The sequence below is a fragment of the Dunckerocampus dactyliophorus genome, chromosome 20 (genome assembly GCF_027744805.1).
Source record: "Dunckerocampus dactyliophorus isolate RoL2022-P2 chromosome 20, RoL_Ddac_1.1, whole genome shotgun sequence".
Lineage (NCBI taxonomy): Eukaryota > Metazoa > Chordata > Actinopteri > Syngnathiformes > Syngnathidae > Dunckerocampus > Dunckerocampus dactyliophorus.
This window is the reverse complement of record NC_072838.1, coordinates 10,317,432-10,338,944: the sequence shown is the minus strand read 5'-3', so window position 1 is coordinate 10,338,944 and position 21,513 is coordinate 10,317,432. Positions and strand designations below refer to the sequence as shown.

Here is a 21,513-nt window from a genome sequence, read left to right as displayed (position 1 = left end):
ATTTATGACTTCAAGGAAAACTGCACTTTTAAAAAAGAATTTGCCCATCATCAGTCCATATCGAAAGCCCAATTTATGACTTGATTAGTACAAGTTTGATTGGTATAAAAAAGGAATAACAATCATCCCTAAATCTAAAGATCTTTCACAAGCAGCCGCCACTGCCGTCAGCTCCACCTGTGGCTGACATAAGCGAGCAAACATTCAGCAAATCCCCTTCGCTGTCATCCTCAGGCTGAACAGATGCTGAACACTGCTGATGTAAGACTAAAAAAAAATACAAAAAACAATGAACAAGCACACAAAAAACAAAAAGTATGACTTACTGGTGATGACGCCTCCAGAGAGGGAGGCCAGGAAGCCCACGCTGACCAGCACGAGCGTGATGAGGCGACCTCTCTTGTGGCGTTGCAGCATGACAAACATGAGCAGCCCCACCACCCCATGGACGAAGAGCGAGGAGAAGAGACACCACAGGAACACCCAGTACCACATCTCTGACAAACAAGTCAACAAAACACAACCAGCTCATTAGAGATAAGCCAAAAAACGCATACAGAGGTGAGCAATGCATCCAACCAAACCGCTCCCAAGGTTCCAGATTTGATCAAGAGTCCCTACCCAGCAAATGTGTATGCAAAAACAAACTTCTTTACATTCAAATGCACAAGTGTAACAAAATAAAGCAATTCCAGCCTCCCGATTTTCGTTATTAACAAATAAGAGCATGTCAACATGTGAAGGCAAACTTGTGACGGTCAGTCACTAGTTGGACTGATGCAGACTGATCATGCTAAACCCAGAGAACCCCTCGTTAATCACAGTTAATTGGTTCCAGACTCAACCGTGATAAGTGAATTTCTGTGAAGGATTCCTTATTTATAAATGGAATATTTAAAACTATAGAAAACTTGTTTATGACCTTCTAAATATGCGTTTTAACATCATTAGAGCCCTCAAGACATGAAACAACACCCCTATCACTTTTAAACTTACATTACTTACATACTTACATTACTTACATATCAGCAAAAAAAGTACAAGGGCTATTTTTCTTTCAGGGTAGAATATAAACAGGAAATGTGACAATGATGAGTTGTGTAAATGTTTTGAAATCCCACAATACTGTGAAAAAGTTTAGGTCACTACTTCTTATTTTAATGGTCTTTTTTTTAAACAGTAGTCATTATAGTACAAATATTAAAGAAAGAATGTTTGTCATTTGTCCTCATTTTAGTGACTTGACAAGACAAATTTAAGTGCATTGTAATATAGTGCATTCATTTTTTTTATTTTTAATTAAGAATGGTCAATTGGAGTGATGCCTTTCCTCAAGTTTCAAGGCCAAAAGGAGGATTATGTGCACAACCATTTGAACTGTTCTAAAGTCGCATGAGCGCCTCCATCTATTTATTGATCCTGCAATTAGCTGTCGGGCCGGGGCAGAGAGCGATGTGCCGGCATGCAAGCACAGTAGCTCTTTGTCCTGTGTGGCCGAGCGTTGCACACTGTTAGTTCACTGCCTTGTTAAAGCCATCTACTCAGCCAGGGAGGAATGCAATGTCTGAGACAAAAAGGAATCAGAAGTGGTCACCGGAAGTACAGGGAGGCATTCCAGCATGCTCCAATAGGATGCTTCAGCTAGATCTGGTTGCACGTGCGGAGCATCTGTTGTCCAATACAGCCTGGTTGGATTTACACCTGTACACGAGCTCCATACGGAGGCGAGTAGAGCCACAGGAGCAGTAGTACCATAACCACCTCTAGTAGTAACCCCTCTGAGTAAAGACAGGGATGGGTGGAGTTTGATCCAAACACCCACTGAGAAACAAATGGCAGCAAAATCTGTCGATCCCGGCCCATTTGTGGTTCTTCATTTGCACACCCGCATTACCACAGATGTCTTTTCTCTGCTTTAAAATGTTAATATACATATATATGTTGTCGTTTGATGGTGCGATATGCAGGGGAAAAGAGTGCTACAGCTATAAATCCAGCAGAGGGCGCTGTCTCACAAGTCAATTCACTCAACATTTTCCAGCAGAAGTCTCTGTGACAAGATGTAATGCTGTGTAACTGCATGTTTTGTAAATACTGTATGCCTGCAATTGTTTTTGGGTGCGGAACGGAATTTAAAATTCGTTTAATAACTGTGACATGCATATTACAGGGTTTAGAGTATCAAAAATAGCAATTTTTACATTTTTTTCAATGAGTGCATGTATTATTCGCGTTTTTCTGCCATTCGCGCAGCGTCTTGGAGCATAACCCCCACTAACAGGGGGAGCTACAGTGTTCTGACAGACAGCAAAGGTCAGATGCAGTAAAAGCATGACATTATTTTCCACTAATCCGCCACGACAGGGCACACGGCAGCTTTAGGGATCGCTTGTCGTCAGTAAAGCATTAAGCACAAAAATAGGGATAACATTTTTTTTTTATGTTATTGCAAGGTTAAAGCAGCAGTCATGAACAAAAATCAATGTTAACTTGAGGGCTCTCTCTACCGTTATAAAGTGTAATTTTCTTTCAATCCACATTACACATTACGTACAATACATCTCCCTGCAACCTGTGTGAACTAGAAACCTTTACATTACAATGCTACATTCAAACTTCTTTCATGAATTCAATAGTGTTTCTCATCTTCTTTATTAAAATTCTGGCACTTGCAACATTGTTCGGCCCCATGGTAGGTTATTTTGCAGGCGTCCTCACAAAAAAAAAAAGCATAGACTGTCTACAGCCTGCAGTATTCGCCTAACACTTGTAAGCAGTGTTCTTGACGCCTAAGAGGAGGAAGAAAGGAGTCAGAAACTGAGGTGTTCATCATTTTGTGTGTATTCTATGAGCAAATAACCCACCCACCCACACATAATAAAAATGAATAGAGAATTCCCTGGCCGGAGTCCGTCTATATTGTCCCAATTTGAACCACTATCCATTCTTCCAACCAATGAACAAGATAGTGTACAAAAGCCGAGATATGTTCCAGGCAGTAACTTTCGTCAAAAATCAAATCCTACGAAAACCTAAACTACAATACACACTGACTGGGGCTATTCCCAGAAAGTAGTTCCTTTGATGGATCACTTATTTTAATACCACGATCATGCGACATCATCTACAATCCTTACGTGAGACATGAACACATACAGTATGTCGTTCTCTTTTCTGTGCCTTTGAAAGATATAAAAACAGATTAAAAAGAGCCAGCTCGTTACTGCATGCTCGGGACATACTTAGTCCTCCTATAAAGTCATCTGAAAAAGTCTCCAAAAAGGACCAACAATGCTCCATTTACATATAATGCATATTAACAGGCTACAGCGACAATGTTATTAACACCGTTACGCCAATTAAACTACATTACCTGCGTATTGACACTTAGCCAGAACACACCGGCTAACAACTACAGACTCGCCCGTTACGCTCACAATGCCTCCGACACTACCAAAAGGTAGGGCTACATATTCGAGATGCCGCCGCCGCTGCTGTGTTTGGAAAAGTTAACGCTAGGTGTAGGCGTTTGTTTCTATATTGCTGTGTGAAATCAATGCGCTTAGCAAGGAGGCTCCGGTAATGCTTAGAATGGCCAAAAACACAAAATACTCTAAGTATTACATGTTATCATGAATGTACCTGCTACTACATTGTCACAGCATGTATATAAAACTATAAAAACTCTGAGGTGTTTTAATAGCGGTCGTTACATGCACTACTGAGCTGTCGTCTTTTATCTGTTTTTATATCTTTAAAACGCACAGAAAAGAAAAAGACATATGTGTTCATGCCTCACATATGGATTGTGGATGATGGGCAAAAGTTAAAAAAAACTGCAGTTTTCCTTTCAATGAGTCAGTAATCAAGTCTCAACGACTGTGCCTGGAAAAGTCCACATTGTTTCAGGATTTTGCTATATTTTCACCACTAAAAATGTTATTTAACTTGACATTCCAGTGCTACCACATACACACATCCAGAAGTAAATCAATATTTTGTGAGGCAACTCATCTATGATGAATCATAACTACCAATACAGGTAAAAATATTGTCTAAAAAGAGCACTTGTGGATTTATTCAGTGTCCTGCGGTGCCAGGTATTGTTAGCACATACTGGATAAACAAAGGCTGGTGGTTGGTGATGTGTTTCAGCATATGTAGAACGACTTCTTGGTATGATGCAGTGCAGTGCATTGCTGCTGTCATTTCTCAACATGGCCCCATTTCATGTCTCAGTAGGTCATTTTTCACCTGGTTGGGTTGGTATGGCGCAAAGGGGTATCAGGTGGCGGAGTCTCCTGCGCCCTGCTCGTCATACACAGCGCTTTATGCTGTGCCGCACCTCTGCTTCCAGTTCCTCGCAGCTTTTACATGCTGCTGACTCAGCATCATCAGCTACCTCTTTTTCGCCTGTGACACATTTCTCAACACAGGATGGAAGCAGCTTCAGTGTTGCAATCAGATAGGACTACACGTCTGTAATGTGGAGTCTGCTGTTTATGAAACAGACAAATCCTATTTCCCTGCATACATAAAGGGACTGTATGGAATTTGCTGCAAATTATATTTTTTTTCAAACCAAAAACATAACAACACCACCATTGGCTGGCATATGTTACCGATAATGGTAAAAAAAAACCCACACATTTTTCACAATTACCAATTAAAGTGCATAAAAATTGTCATCAATTGTTGAAGTCATTGTGTGGTTAAGACAGACTAAACATTCAATGATAGCTAGTAAACTTTGCCAAATTGCTATTATTAGCTGACAAAAAAAAAACAACGCAGGAAGAGCCGGAATATAAAGTAATCCTCGCAATACGTTAAAAAGTTGGCACCCTCTAGGCAGCTGAGGAACCCACTGCATCCATCCAGTCCCTTTAAAGCCTGGGGAAGGGGTGGGATTAAATACACTTTGCTTCTTCCTACTCCTTTTCAGAAATGTTAAGTGTAAAATGTAACTTCTTAAAGCATGTTTGAGACAAAGTATTATGAAAAGATGTGCTCGTGTTTATTGTTTCAAACTTTACAATGGCGATAGGCTACTAACCATTTAGGAGCAGCTAATGACTTTGCTGTGGTTTGTCGTTTGTGTGTAAATATACTTTTCATTGAACCACAATGAAAGCATCAAAGCAGTCATCCCGGATTCACCATTCAAAATTGCATTGAGAAAAACGTTTGTTTTAAGGCAGTCGTTCTGGCTGCATTACACCTATCTCCTGTTAATTGTTGGCTTAATAGTGAGCAAGACATATGGGATACACATCATTTACTTCACAAAACGGTGCACCAAAGTCACAAAAAAAAAACTGGCCGCATGGAACGGCATTTGGAATTGTAGCCGACTGACTGACTTCAGTCATTCATTCGGCTGTGGTAGTAATGTATGGTACATTACACTGCTTTATTGTACTATGAATGACAGTAGCGTTCAAGCACGCCAAATAACGGCACACATACCTGTGAAGTGCTGTAGCGCCGTCCCTTGCACCCAAAGGCTCAGCACTTGCTGCACCGACAGATTAACGGAATAATCTCGGTTTGTTGACATGTTTCTGGCGCCGCCGCCCGGGTTCGCACCCTCCTTTATTGAGTGCCGTACTTGGCTTTAAACGAAGGCGTGGGGGAGACCGGGGTGACATATGGGCTGCGAGGCGGCTCTCCCCGGCGCGGCTCGCCTCTACCGGTGCCTCTGCTTCGGCTTCGTGTCCGTCTCCACGTCGGAAAGGGAAGGGCCGGTGGCTGGTCGCTTTATCCTCGGTTGTGGTGGTGTCGGTGTGGAGGCCATGATGGGGATGGCAGCCGGAGCACAGACAGGCGCACATACACACACACATACACACACACACCGTCGACTCGTCCTACATTGACTCGCCCAGCTACATAACTCTTAAAGAGACAGTCACCCTTTTTTAAGCGCGTGACGTGTTACGCAGACATATCCCATATTAAAGCTGCTTTATGAATGGGAAACAAAAGGAGGATGACATGCGATATAGCTTTCGTAATGTTGCGTTTCGATGGCAAATATTATTAATTAAAACTACCACCGAGCTCTAGTTACACTTGCTAATCTAACAATTGACAGTTGTCCTAGCTGGCCTTTAATGCACTTCGCTATTCCTCAAACCAACGTGCTGACGCTCGTGCGTAAACACCGGCGGACGCCAGCTCTCCTGATGCGGAATTCAGCCAATCAGAAAAGAGTACTTAAAAAAAGACATAAAAATACCATATAATAACCATTTCACAAGTATGGCATGTGCATTATTTTATTATTTTTGTTGTTTTTGTCTGCTAAATTCTTTGAATGGGAAAAAGGAAAACATTTGTTGATATGGAAGCAGCGTAGTCCGTGACGTAGGTGAGTTGGGGGGGAGCTCTCCGTGGTTCTAGAGAGTAAATCATTTGCATAGCAGAAGAGAAACAAAACATTTACAGGTATTATAAAATAGGGAGTTACTTTTCACTCACTATATGTATGTTTGGTATATACAGTCAGCCATTTTCGCCTCATATTTAAATATACATGTGCATTCATTGTCCTTGACACTGTTACTGGGGTTGTTTAAGGGGAGAGAAAGGTAGCAGCAAAGCTTTAAAGCCTGCAATGTTTGCAAAGCAAATGTCAACCTTTGTTTCCTGTCGAAGCTCGACTCTTCCCAACATGTTTGTTCACCAGAGCGTATTTGTCCTGTGTGATGTCAAGAGGAATACATTCTGTTTTTGGTTGGTTTGCAACAAAATTGACGTAATTCATTTTGCCAAGCGACAGACTAGATGAATCTCTTTTGGATCAAGACATTTGTGTAAAACGACATTAAATACATAATTGTATTAGCAATTACATTAATATAATTACATTTTTTAAAACCGCGATAGAGTGATAGAGAGAGATGTTCAAACTGCGATGGAGTGAGGGACGATTGTACTTACATCAAATCCTACTTCACGGAATATTCACTCATGGCCAGTTAACCACTTAGTAACCAATCAACCAATTAACCACGATAAACGAGGGACCTCTGTATTGGTAGCCAGTCACAGTCAGTGTTTTCTGCATGTTGCTTGTCAGTGAAAACAGTTGCAGTATGTGACAACCTATGAGTGAGATAAGAAGAATGTTAAGAAATCCTTTCTGTCCCCATTTGCTGCTTTGAAACATCAGAAGAAAGTCAAGCCCAGAGTACTGTACTGCTGGCTGATATGGAAGGTAAGTAAGCCTTTATCGACGTGTTGATGATAAGAAATACATTCTTAATTGTTTTCTTTACATTCACCTTCTAGGGATGGTGATAACTAACCTGATTTTTTAAATTAACCACCAATTCATAACCAGCATTTTGTTTATTATAAATTTGGGTATGAAACAATATTAAACCTTCTGAAAAAGGTTTTTAAGGACAAGGCAGGTCCCATAGGACCATCCGACCATGGCTACAATGAACACTGAAGGACAAAACCCAACAGGTACTTTCTTACTTTCAAAATGATGTTTCTAAGAGCATTTAGGTGAGTTCCATCTGTGACCACTGTGCATTTTCAAAAGGAGAACATTGCATTTGCCCATTAGCTCAAAGAGGTGTTCCAGGCAGCAGTAGTATGAACATTTTGAAGGTGTAATGCAATTTTTGACAGCTGTGAAAAACCTGGAAATGTGCTGAGAAACATAGAGCAGACTGATTCCAGTAATTGAACAAGTTACAGTTTGGAGTTAGTTGTCACTGTCCATTTCATAGAAGATGATCCTTTCACATGTTCAAGAATACCATCTTTACTCTTAAAGCCTCGGACACAGCCGGTCGTATGGGCTCCTGTAGCCGGTCTACGTGCAAAAACTGCAAGAAATGCACGGAGGGCGTGCGTGTGATCTACTGATTTTTGAGCCATAGACTGGCCGCTGACAGAGGTTCTTTGTCATGTCAAACAAACTCGACAGAAACTTAGTTTTTTTCAGGTTTCAAGGCAAATTTACATACTTTGTACGTCTTTGTGCGTTGTCCGTACGGCCAACTGGTGTCTTCCGTACCTTTTGCTAGTTTCAGGTTTGGGCAAAATACCTTGTGGAGGACAAAATCTTGACATATTCCCAGAGCCAGTTGCATTTGCTATTTTGCGAGGAGTTATCTGTGAGTCGCCTACACAGTTTACCTTTCTTTTTGAAGTGTCCAATGCTGTGTTTGTATTCACGGACAAAGTGGAAGAAAAAGAGCTTCACATTTTGAATTCTCTTCAAGATGCAAAATCTAAACCCCATTTTGTTGTTAATCACAAAGAAAACGCCACTGAGGATGTGATGTAACAGTTGGATGTCCCAAATAGCAGTGTTAAAGTCAAAGATTCAAGCGTAAATTTCAAAGTTTTCAAAGAGACTTTGTGGAGCCATCAAGACCTCACTGTGTGACATAAAATACACGATGAGTACTGCCAGTATGCTCAAAAAAGCGGTTGAATTAGGCCTGGCTCTGGATGAAAACAAAACTCTTGACCAGCAAAGAATTGCTGAGGAGATCATGAGGAGTGTTGGTGTGCAAAGTATACCGCACTTCAAAAAGACAACAACTTCCTTTGCAAGGAGAAAACTATGCCGCTTATCGTCACTGGGGTCTGCTGGAGCCTATACCAGCTGACTTGGGGCGAGAGGCAGGGTACACCCCGGACTGGTCACCAGGGAGAACATGCAAACTCCACACAGAGATCTTCCCAATCTCCTGACTGTGTGGCCAACATGCTAACCACTAGGCCACCGTGCGGCCCTTACAGATATCATTCAGATACAAAATAAACTACTGTAGTTTGGTTGCAGTATTTATCCCTGAGGTCTCAGCTCCAGAAATTGCTTCCTGTTTGATCAAGAAGCTGACGACTCAGTTCAAAGCAACCCCACAGAGCATACTATTAGGCTAATTACGATTTATAGAATTTAATGCTATTGTCAGATCCATAAGTCCACCAGCTGCACACAGTTTGCAATTGGTTTTATCGTGGCTGAACAAGGTGAAATAAGGAGTAGTGTGAGAGAGGAGGAGTCAAGTGTGTGTGTGTGTGGTGTTGGGGGGGGGGGGGGGCAGATAAAGCAGCAGACGCATGAATGGTCATGACTGAGGTGGGATGAAAGAGTGCTTTGACACTCCCAAAGGATTCACCCTCTTTGTGAATAAACTGCCTCGCTCTATAAATGCTGAAAGTTGAGTCTACAGAAGCAAATGTGTGTGTGTGTGTGTGTGTGTGTGTCTTGTATTATTTAGCTCTGACAATATCCTCCAGGCGATGTCTTTCTGCTGGTGCAAAACAAGGTATTAGCTCATCAAATGCTGAATTAATTCAACAAAATAAACGTCAAACCAGAAATCTAATCAGTGATGGTTGCTGAACAGGCAAAGGTAGATGTCATGTAAACTGTCTCTCTTTTTAGAAACTAAATCCCAGTAGTATTGCTTGTTTGCATGTATTGGGGCTGTTGCTCTGATTAGCCATTAGGTGGCAGTATTCTCCCACTTTTCTTTACAATTGCATGGAATTAGTGGTGTTCTGCAGCATCCATGGCTATGACATCAAAAGAACTGACAAATGCTTGTACATTATAACTTACATTGTACGTTGTACATTGTACGTTATCTAAGACGTTGTCACATATTCTGCATTTAATGTGTGAGGTCATCTGTTAATTCTGTGTTCTATAAGAGTTAATGCATTTTTTTCCTCCAGCGGGGATTTTGGGAGCAACCTGAGATGTCATCATATATTGGACAGAACCATGTTGGCATTGTGCAGCTCAAGGTTGTGTGCAGACATGCAATGTTTTATTTTTCATCTGTGGGTTCTTATATTGAACCTATTGTGCTGTTCTTTACCTCGCTGTAACTGAATCTGTAAGGTGAGACGTCTCCCCTTGAACCTACTCAGCACCTCCTGTGTTACTTCTTCTGCCAATCAGTCTCACAGCAAGTTTTTGTCTGTCCTTCACCCCCCCCCCCCAGGCGGATGGCCTTGACCCAGGTGAGTCACCAATGAAGAAGGCCCCCTCCCTCATCTGGCTGACATCCTTGTCACAGTCAAGAGCACTTCAATAACTAGAACCATCCGGCTGAGCGGCGGTGACTCAAGGTGCAAGCACTTGACTCTCAGACAAAGACAAACGTTGTCTTTTTATCTCTATTTGGTCTATCATTCAGAATGTGGAAACACAAACATTTGCTAAACAAGTGTGGTATGCATGGGCCGCCCATAAAATACACACAAACGCACGTAGGCAGGCAGAGGTTCAAACTTTACTGTAATTGAAACCTCTGATATTAAAATCAGTCTGGCTGACATTGCACAGGCAGAACAACTGTTATGTTAACAACAATTGTATAGACAACGGGTGGGCAGTGCCTCTGGATTGGCAGACCAGGGTGGTGGTCGCCCTTTTTAATAGGGGGACCGGAGGGTGTGTCGTGTATCGTGGGACCACACCGGTAAGGTCTATTCAGGGGTCCTGGAGAGGAGGATCCACCGGATAGTTGAATCTCCGATCCAGGAGGAACAGCGTGGTTTTCCTCCCGGTCGTGGAACTGTGGACCAACTCTACACTTTGGGCAGGCCGTCCTTGAGAGTGCATGGGGGTTTGCCCAACAGGTCCACATGTGTCTTGCGGACTTGGAGAAGGCATTCAACTGTGTTCCTCGAGGAATCTTGTGGGGAGTACTCTTGGAGTATGGGTTACCGGACCACCTAACTCAGGCGGTTCGCTCTCTGTATGAGCGGTGTCAGAGCTTGGGCCACATTGCCAGCAATGAGTCGGACTCATTTCCAGTGAGGGTTGGATTCCACCAGGAATGCCCTTTGTCACCAATTCTGTTCATTACTTTTATGGACTGAATTTCTAGGCGCAATCACGGAGTTGAGGGGATCTGGTTTGGCAGCTGCAGGACTGGGTCTCTGCTTTTTGCAGATGATGTGGTCCTGCTGGCTTCACCGGGCCGTGATCTTCAACTCTCACTGAGTCCATGGTTTCTGTCCCGGAAAAGGGTGGAGTGCCATCTCCGGGTCGGGGATGAAGTGGAGGAGGTTAGGCAGTGCGAAAGCGACATCTACATATCGTTACTGTGTTCCTGTCAGCTCTCCTTGTCCTTTCGCTGCTGTGTGAGGCAGCATAGCCTTTTTTTTTTTTGTAACTGGCCTCTGCCACTTTTTCTTTAAGAATGGACTACACGAATCTCAAACGCAACAAGTGGCCACAGAAACTGAACAGAAATAAATTGTGTTCCTCTGTGGTGTGCCATTTTATCATTTTAGTTGTGAAGCTGAATGAATTCATCATAAAAATGTTTTGCTAAAAACTGTTTTTGTACACTCAATCACGCTAGAATGTACAGGACATCCGCATCAACAATAAGCTCCACCCATTCGTCATTTATAATTGTTTTGCATTGTTTTTTCCATGAAAAAATATAATTATTTTCTATAAAATGTATTTTTGTTAATAAGATTGGGTGTCTGGAACGGATGACTTTATTTAGTTTTCAGTTTTTGCACATTTTGTACCTAACGGACCTTTTGGAAGGAATTAATAATGAAACCGTTTTCTCTAAATACCTTTACAAATACACTTTCTTTGTCAAGGCTCACTTTCTCACTGGGATTCCCCTTCGTGGGAAGACAAGACTGTCCCTTGATGAGAAGTGTTGAAAAGTTTACTGGGCCTCACCTGTGCTGGCTGCCTCAAAGCAGGTGTTCACAATCCGAGCATGAACCACAAACCTGTTTGAAGTGGTGCACGTTCATATCAGCAGAACAAAAGGTTTTGATCTCTCGCTGCTTTGATATAAAAGTGGGTTCACGTCACAGGCTCGACCACAACTAACAAATCCATCTGGAACCTGACACAACACCCCAAGCCCTCAGATCTGGGCTATTATTCATCCTAATTGGCAAACATTGCTTCTTATTTCAGTCTTTACAGTGTTTTTATTCCAGTTTCTTTTGCGCAAACACCACAACACAAACAACTAGCCAAGATTGGACTGCTGACACAAATGGAAACAAAAGTATCTTCAAATTGTGTGTACCTTTCAGCCGTCCATTTGTATGTCTAGTATTATAAAGACACCAGGGACAGGTTTAAGAGGGGACAGACAAAGAGAAAACACTGTGATGGTCACATTATTATTGGCTCGGAATGGGGAGGAGATCGCAGAGGAAATTCAATCAAAAAATCCTCCAACAATAGAGAAAGTGTCATATTTGTGTTTGTTAGCAACCAACCAAACGGAACAATTCAGCAACATTGTGCTTTTACACTTGTCAGAAGTAATAAAAAGTACGTAACGTACTGCGGTCTTTATGTGATTACATGTGTCTTGACTCTTTGAAAGGTTACATCAAAAAAACATATTGACTGACTGCTGATGTTGAAGAGTGGGAAGCCCACACTGAGATACGTATTGCTTGAAGGCAATGGAACTTTTTTTTTTTTCCTTTTTCACTTCTGGCTAGAAATATTCAGTGGTGAGTCCCTACAAAGAGGACAAGTTTCTTCATGTTCTTGCCGTGGGTGGACGTAGTCGCTTTTAAAGGAAACGGCACCTCAGGGCATAGATATGCTGTGTTGGTTAGTTCACAACAAGTACTACTGGAGCAATGGGTTTCATTTTTCCTTTTCAAAAAACTTTATTTGATGATAATTTTACTTCACAGGAATTACAATAACACTTTGATATGCTAATGTGTTCTCAAATACACTCTGCTAATGTTCACTTTCGTGTATGAATAGTGGACCATAGAACTTCATTGTATAAATTAGGGTTTATATTGCTAATATGATAATTATTGTTTTTAATCAATGGTATGGAAACAATATGAAGGGGAAATTGTCTAAAATGCAATATATGCTTGATATTCTTTGGATTAGTCTGATTGTGAACTAGACATGGATCAGTGCCATGTTGGATGGTGTAATGATGTTTGATGAAAATGAAGTCATCCCTTTTATTTTATTTTATTTTATTTTATTGTATTTATAAATAGGGGCTTGTCTGAGTTGTTAACATTGATCTGATAAAAAATATATTTTATTTCATTTTATTTGTGATTTTATAGCTGTACACAGTATGCACAGCTCGATAGATGAGCTTTAGATTTTGGTAAAATAATGAAAAAAAAAACAATACAATAATTTTAAAGAATTAAAAAATAAAAATTATAAGTGTAATAATTAATTTTAAAAAATTATGAAAATTTCATGCAATATTGTTTCAAATACCATTACATTTTCCTTTTTTTTTAAAATTGGGCAATCACATAGTTATTAATATTTATCTTTTGCATCTTTATTTTATGTTATTTTGTAGCTGCACTCAGTATGTACAGTTCATTAGAGGCTCTTTAGATTTTTGTAAAATAATAAAATGAATAATACAATCATTTTTAATAATAATAATACAATTTTAAGTGTAATATGTAGTATTTAAAAACAATATGACACTTCCAGGGGCCGCACGGTGGTCTAGTGGTTAGCATGTTGGCCACACTGTCACAGTCTGGAGATCGGGATTCGATTCTCCCTTGGGCATTTCTGTGTGGAGTTTGCTTGTTCTCCCCATGCGTGCGTGCGTTTTCTCCCGGGTTCCTCCCACATTCCAAAAACATGCATGTTAGGTTAATTGGAGACTCTAAATTGTCCATAGGTATGAATGTGAGTGTGTTTGTCTATATGTGACCTGCGATTGGCTGGCGACCAGTCCAGGGTGTACACCGCCTGTTGCCCGAAGTTAGCTGGGATAGGCTCCAGCTTCCCCCCGCGACCCTAATTAGGAGAAGCGGCATAGAAAATGGATGGATGGCACTTCCATGCATTTTTTCCAAATACCATTACGTTTTACTTTCAAAATTGTGAAAACAGCAGTTTATAAAATGAATATATATGTACGTATATATAATATATGTAGTCATAAGAGTCATTTTTATTCATGACCGTCAGACCACACAGAAAACTTTTTATTTTTGGGTTGAAACAATCCTCACAAAAGTTTCACCTGGCAAGAAAAACAACCGGATACAAGGAATACATAAAACCAAGTGAACTTACGCAGCATGTTCTTTTTGATTCTACATAAGAGTAGTGTAAATTCATACCATGAAACAGCCCCCAAAATCTGAAACTTCCATTATTAGAACCTGAACCTCCCCTTGAGGCATGCATCCCTCCCAGAGCCGCAATAGCAGGTCTGGAGCAGCAGAGCAAAAGGAAAGAAACAGATTCCGGTGGTATGCCGGTGATGAAGATAAAGCTTAAAACCAACAAGCAAACTTTCCAGAAGCATAAATGTTCCTGGTATGTTTGGAGTATTCTGGTAAGCAGCCCAAACCATCCAGTCCCAACAGGCCTATCAATGTCTTGGATCTGGTCTAACTGAGTCTGACTTTATCAGATGTGTCCATCACTGTTGTTTGCAGCTTTGATATTGATCATTTCAAGTGTGTGGACAACATGGACAAGCGCCACCTCATTGGTGCTCTAGATCTGTGCTGCATCAGACAGTGGATCCCTGCACACATGCGCATGATTCAGCGTTTGCGACGCTGCAAATTCACAGATGTTTATCGCGGTTAATTGGTTCCAGACCCGACCGCGATAAGTGATTTTCCGTGAATTTCGGCTTCACGATGATAAGAAAAATCAAAAAGCAGCGTCGCTACGAACGCTTGGCCGCCACAAGACAGTTATCCTTGTGCTAACTTTTGCTAACACCTGCGGCTTGAAACGCGTATGGCTTAAGTGGATTGTGCTGCAAGTGAACAAAGGCAGGAGGCTTCGGAGCCGTGATCTCCTTAGATGTGGTGTATTGTCAGTCACAGTGGTGAAGGATTTTGAATATTTGTGTTATGTTAGTTACCGTCACAAAATGTATGGACATAGATCACGTTCACTGTAAACAAGGTACAGGAAGTACTTGAAATGACAACGATGATGCACACATACCTGTATAAGTTCTTATCTTATGGACTGCGTCAAAAAACACACAGAGAAACTGGAGCTGGAAAAGAAAGGGTCGAAGTGAAGATGATAGGCTTTTTACCTCCTGGGGAAGTTCCTGTTGTGGAAAATTCCCCTGATTAAATGACAGTAAGAGAGGTATTGGACACTAAGTTATTTATGGTGGTTGTAGTTTGGAATGTCGCATACTGTGAGCCATTTCTAATGTTGTGTTTATGGACTTATTCATGAATGAAATGAATAAAATTAGCACTGCAAGAAGGTCTTAGATAGTTCTTCAGGTTAAAAAAAAACGATCCTCCCAAGCCACTCCTGTCTGTGTTTATCTTAATGATGTGACAGATGTCACGCTGTGACAGACAGAGCCACTCGTCTGATGCCGTCTTCACCGATAAGCCCACCGGGAAGGCTCATGTCTGAATAATCCCATCAGACGACTTCCTGTCTTTAGCATGTCTTGGTGCTTATGACGCATACAGTACTGCACTAGTACTGTGCCTAGTACCAATTATATACCATGTCTTCTCAAGGAACAGTACTAGAATACTAAAAATGAAACTTGGATATGAGGGGCCCTAGAACATAGTAACACATGATTTAATCTACACACAAGGACCCAAAGGACCCAAAAAATGCAGAAAATGCCAGTTTTTTGAGGTGTTGATTTTTTACAAAAGTGGTAATGGGGGACCATTACGTAATTTTTTTTTTTTTTTGACTTCCATCAACTGCACTTTTCTGCTCCAGGAGGAGGGGGAAACCACCCACACTTCCCTCGGTGACCCTGAAAGGACCCAAAAAAGGCAGAAAATGCCAGTTTTTTGAGGTGTTGATTTTTGACAAAAGTGGTAATGGGGGACCATTATGCAATTTTTTTTTTTTTCAACTTTCATCAACTGCACTTTTCCGCTGCAGAAAAGGGGGAAAGCACCCACACTTTCCTCGGTGACCCCGAAAGGACCCAAAAACGGCAGAAAATGCCAGTTTTTTGAGGTGTTGATTTTTGACAAAAGTGGTAATTACGCAATTTTTTTTTTTGACTTCCATCAACTGAACTTTTCTGCTCCAGGAGGAGGAGGGGAAACTACGTACACTTTCCTCGGTGACCCCGAAAGGACCCAAAAAAGGCGGAAAATGCCAGTTTTTTGAGGTGTTGATTTTTGACAAAAGTGGTAAAATCGACCCGTTGGAAAAGTGGCGTTTTTTGCCATATTTGGGTCCTGCCGGGACCCCGGATGAATGTTTGGGGGGTTTGGCCTCCTCCCGGACCGGGAATGTGTCGTTTCAGCAAATTGAAAAAAATTTGATTCCGCGACAGCCGCGAGGAGTTTACTCACTCTTACTGAGATACGGCATACGACTCATGCGTAGACAAGACTAAACAAAGTCAGAACAGTCATGTTTTGTCTCTTATCACTGTTCAAAAAATGGATAAGACACAACCCTGCAACAGACTGGTAATCTCTCCCCTCATTGCACGATAAGAGGTATACAAAGTGAATAGTTGCACAGAGATGGATCCGATCTATAGTAAACAGAGAAACTACAGGTCATCTAGAGTCTAAAGAGTGCATCATGCCTCTAAAGTTCAGTGCGGTCATGAAATGTCACATGACAACAGGTCAAAGAATAGCTCCGAAGCAAGGTATAGGAAAGATTATTAGTGAGTCCATTCTGTGGAGTTGCAATAAGCAACATTTCAACACCGGTCATCAGTATAAAGGGACGTTAGGCTAACTACTCTATAATTAAACTAAATCAAATTCAAGAAAAGTAAAAATCCTCACCCTATGATGCGCTGAAGTCATGACATCGTGCATAATGACGCTTTCAACGTTTGAGGAATATTGCTGCAGAAGACATCAGCCGAACATTGACTTCACAAGTTCCACTGCTGAGACGGCGTTATGTGTACTTTACTTCTTATTTGTAGACGAAAACAATGTAGGAAAATGTTAAATGAATACGTACCTGACATTGCAAACTACTAATAGTAGCGTGTAGCCCAGTTCTACTCAAATGGTGACCGGCGGGCCAAACGCGGCCCATTAATGACATCCTGGAACTTCAGTTAAAAACTTTGCAGAGACACGCACTCCTATAAACGGCAGAGAACTTTTGTCATGTAGAGGATCTTTGACTCGTGTTTTTGCAGTAGGTGCATAAAAACAGCAGACCACTCTGTCCCTGAGGATCTTTGATTTGCATTTTTTCATTAGGTAGCATAGCACTCTGTCTAATGGAGGATCTTTGACTACTTGATGTTTTGCAGTAAGTCCTTTAACACTGTGGTATTCCTTCAATTTAAAAACAGCGGACTATTCCTGTCACAGAGGATGATCTTTGTCTTTGACCAGTGTTTTTGCTTTCTGTCTTTAAAAACTGGCCAAGCTCCTGTCAAATCGAGGATTGTGACTTCCGTTAACATGGATCTTTGCATGGATCGTGCAAGGATCTTTGACTAGCATTGCATTTTGATTGTTTTTGTTGCTCTTTGATCGTATGTTTGCAGTAGGTCTTTAAAAACAGAAGAACGCTTCTATTTTAATAAAGGATCTTTGACTAGTGTTTTTTTTTTTTTTTGCAGTATATCCTTAAAAACGGAAGAGCGCTTCTGTCATATTGAAGATCTTTGACAGGCATTTTTGCAGTATGTCCTTTAAAACAGCCGAGTATTTCTGTTATATAGAGGATCTTTGACCAGTGTTTTTGGTGCCTGTCTTTAAAAACAGCCACCTGCCCGTCATATAGAGGATCTGTGACTAGGGTTAACTTAGTGCAAGGATCTTTGACTAGCATTTTTCCTTGATTTGGGTTTTTTTTGGTTTGGGTTTTTTTTTGGAGGAGGTCCTTAAAAACAAAAAAACAAAAGAGCTCTTCTGGAGAAGATCTTTGATTGTATTTTTACAGCAGGTCTTTAAAAACAGAAGAGTGCTTCTAATTAATAAAGGATCTTTGACTGGTGTTTTCTTTTTTTTTTGCAGTAGGTCCTTAAAAAGAGCACTTCTGTTATATTGAGGATCTTTGACAAATATCTTTGCAGTATGTCCTTTGAAACAGCGGAGTATATCTGTTATTTAGAGGATCTTTGACCAGAGTTTTTGGTGCCTGTCTTTAAAAACAACCAACCTCCTGTCATGTAGAGAGGATCTTTGGTCATATTTTTGCAATAGGTCTTTTGTCAAATAAAGGATCTTTGACCAGCCTTTTTCTCTTTTTTGCATCGTGTGTCTGTTTCAGTTTATGATTTTCTGATATTATACCTGACTTTATTTGCCTGGGTCTCCCTCCCCCCCGAAAACCAAATGTCCCTAACTTTTCCTGAGCTGTACATGTTGTCTAGCTTCACTGCAAGAACTAAAACAGACATGCAGTATTGGCAGGTAAATATCCCTGTGAACAATCCAGCAGACGTCTGATCATCTCCAGTTTCATGCCCGGACAGTTTAATCTAAACGGGAGCGCAGGGCCGCGGCACACTTTCATTTCAGGCGAGATGAAAACTTGCTCAAGCAAGAAGGAAGAAGGAAGTGCTTTTAATTATTAAACGCAGTTCGGGGCAGCAAGAGAAGGGTGACAGCGCAGGTCACGCTTGCCCGCCCAATCAGCAGTATACAGTCAAGAAGACGTCGTATAAACTTCATCTTGCAAAAGCATCTATAAAAGCACCTCAAGTCAGCCCTTGAGGCCCCTTCAAATTAGATTACACTTTTTAGCCTCAGGCCTTAAAATGGTCTCTCGCATAGCAGTGTAGTAACAAAAAAAAAAAAACATAAAAAATATATATTTAAATAACATTTTTTTTAGATTTTTATGCCCTATTTGTCATAAGAACCCCAGATTTTTTTCAGTGGAAAAAAATATATAACCAAAAAACATGTGGCTATAATGGGAGTCAATGGGGCCAAAGAGTGCAGGCATACAGGATACACACCTTGCAAGACAGGGGATGACGGCATTTTCAAAATAATGTAAAAAAAATAAAAAAAATCCTAGCCATGTTTCATAGAATTAGACTTAAACTGACCCATATATTGAGAAATAAAATGATCAAATAAGCAGAATGTACGGATTTGGTCTCCTAAAGTGCCTCCCTTCATGAAGTATGCCATTGATGGACGAGATGCTTCATAGTAAAAGTCGTCTCCTCTAAATTTTTTGGTGAATAAGAAGATTGACGTCTGTGCTTATGCACTGAATCAGATTATCCTATTTAATCTTGTGTTTGCTTAACATCTGAAATCTGCTTACAAACATTGACTGTTTACAATCACACATCCCCCATCAGTCAAAATAACCTTCTCCAATGGCTGTTGAGGATTCCGCTCCTTTTTTTGTCACATTGCCTGAATGTTTTAGGGAGAGATCAGATGCACAACAGATGCTCTCTTTGCCCTTTATTTGGATGCATGCGGTGAGTCGAGTCGCTCGTGTTTAAGGCCCAGCGGCTTGATGGGTCACAGTTCAGCGGTGGAGCTTCAAATGAGGTGGAAGGGAGGCCTGGCGAGGTTGGTTGCCTGCTACAGCTGTGCTACCTGCTGCTCTCTAACACAGGGGGTCCCCAACCACCGGGACGCTTTCAGGTGCAATGATAAAAAAAATGTTTTTTGAAAACACGGTAAAAAAAAAAATACAATCGGAAATAACTTCATCAAATTTTATGTAAATTAATATAAATTTTGTAAATGTGGCCCATTATTTAATTTAAAAAATAATATACAGTTACAATCTCCTTTATGCAAGACTGCCCGTTTCCTGTTGTGTGATCGCTGGCTGCTAGCTAGGCTACATGCTGAACGGAGGCAGGAGTTACGCGGTTGTGGGGCGCCTGGAATACAGTGAATGAATCTTCGGTTCATGGAAGACGATGAGGGGAATATGTTTTAACACAGATACAAAAACGCTCCAGCCTAACGGCGCCAGGACAAGCCCTGATCAGAGGCATGAGTCACTTCATTTCTTGTGACCAATCTCATAAGTTCATCGTTAAAATTCTAACGAAATTTGAACTTTGAGAGTGTTTCAACACGAAAGAAATGTGCTAAAATGTTAAGGCCTGTCTGAGAAAAGTGTATAAAGTGTAAGAGAGGCGTTTTACAGCCTTAAAACATATAATCATTGTACAAAAATGTAGTTGGCTACTTTGCGGGTTTCACTTATTGTGGGCTATTTTGGGAACCTATCCCCCGCGATAAACGAGGGCGAAGCCGGATATTTGCGGGAGCAATGCATCCCCGTAGCATAAAATGTCATCTCTACACATTCACATAAAGGGAAACTAGTTGCTGTTTTCCAGCAGCGTGACTACTATTCTGTGCAAATCCTGCAGTAATAAACATGTTTTGCAAAAAAAAAAAAACATACTTCACTTTTAATTTCAGGTGGGAAGGAGGTCAAGTTTAGCCCATAATGACTTCCGGTCATTAAACTATTAAAACTGTCTGACCGTTTCTGCAATTAGCAGTCTGAATGAGAATGAGGCACTTGATGACGATGAATAGCATTTGTTGAGCTGTGTGGAGCTGTCCACATTAACATCACATTAATTACGTTATTATAATTAAAGCTGCTGTACGTCACAGATAGGCGGCTGCCTAGAGGGCGCTAACTTTCAGATGTACTGCAAGCATAATATCCCGCCCTTTTCCTGCTTTGAGCATGTACAGTACGTGCATTAGTTACTGTATGTTTGTGATCAGCTAATGATAGCGGTTTGACAAAGTTTAGCCCCTAAGGTTGGCTTGCATTGAATGTATAGCCTATCATAACAACATCATGACAGTAATCTGTTCTTTTAAACTACTATTAGTAACATACGCTAGTCCATGATGGTGATCTTATGTTTTTTGGTTGAAAAAAATGTAACCTCTAGATTACAACAGAAATCATAACATGGAGGATGACGAAAGAGTCAATCACGCATTATCCAAAAATCTATTAACTGATTGCATTTACAAATGTACATATACTGCAGATCTGCATGGATGTGATGTGCACTATTTACTAAACTAAGTGGAGGAACATGTAATAGCGCTGCGATATCACAAGGTGACAAGCTGCTAAATTAGAATGGATGATAGGATTTACTTTAGCACTGCCCTACTAGCGCAAATATCCATACGTGACGTTTGTCATCATTAGCAACAGAAAATGCGGCAGTTTCCACTTGACGTGCGCCTACTTGTAATAAAAAAGCAAAATAGACATTTGACAGATGCTTGGTGTGTTGACATTGAAAACATTAAAGCCACATTGGTTTATATTTAGTTGAGCAGGAGGTGGTTTGCGATGATATCATTTTTTTCTCTTCAATATTTAGCCATAGCGGCTTGTAAGTCAACGTCAAGTCACAAACCAAGATCTATTTGTTTTATCACCGTCAATTAAAAGTCAAGCTTCATCCCAGTTTTACAGTAAAACTGCACTTTTTGGTGAGGCCTTTTATTGTGGCCGGCCTATTAATTTTATTTCTATCAATTAATGGTGAAGTTTCATCCCAGGTCTTGCATGGCAATACAGTAAAT

General features: G+C 40.8%; 1 protein-coding gene across 4 annotated transcripts in view; it reads right to left on the bottom strand.

Moving 5' to 3' along the window:
• Window positions 1-21,513, bottom strand: part of tmem170b (transmembrane protein 170B) — a 55,328-nt gene that overhangs the window by 8,120 nt on the left and 25,695 nt on the right. For 3 of the 4 annotated variants that reach the window (XR_008567149.1, XR_008567148.1, XM_054763443.1), the window contains exon 4: window positions 327-497. Coding sequence is in view for 2 of the 4 variants with exons in the window: in XM_054763443.1 (XP_054619418.1) it covers window positions 327-497 (171 nt within the window). In the remaining 2 variants the exon portion in view is untranslated. Of the gene's footprint in view, window positions 1-326; window positions 498-5,469; window positions 6,175-21,513 lie in introns of those variants that run through there. The other variant, XM_054763444.1, reaches the window with a different exon arrangement.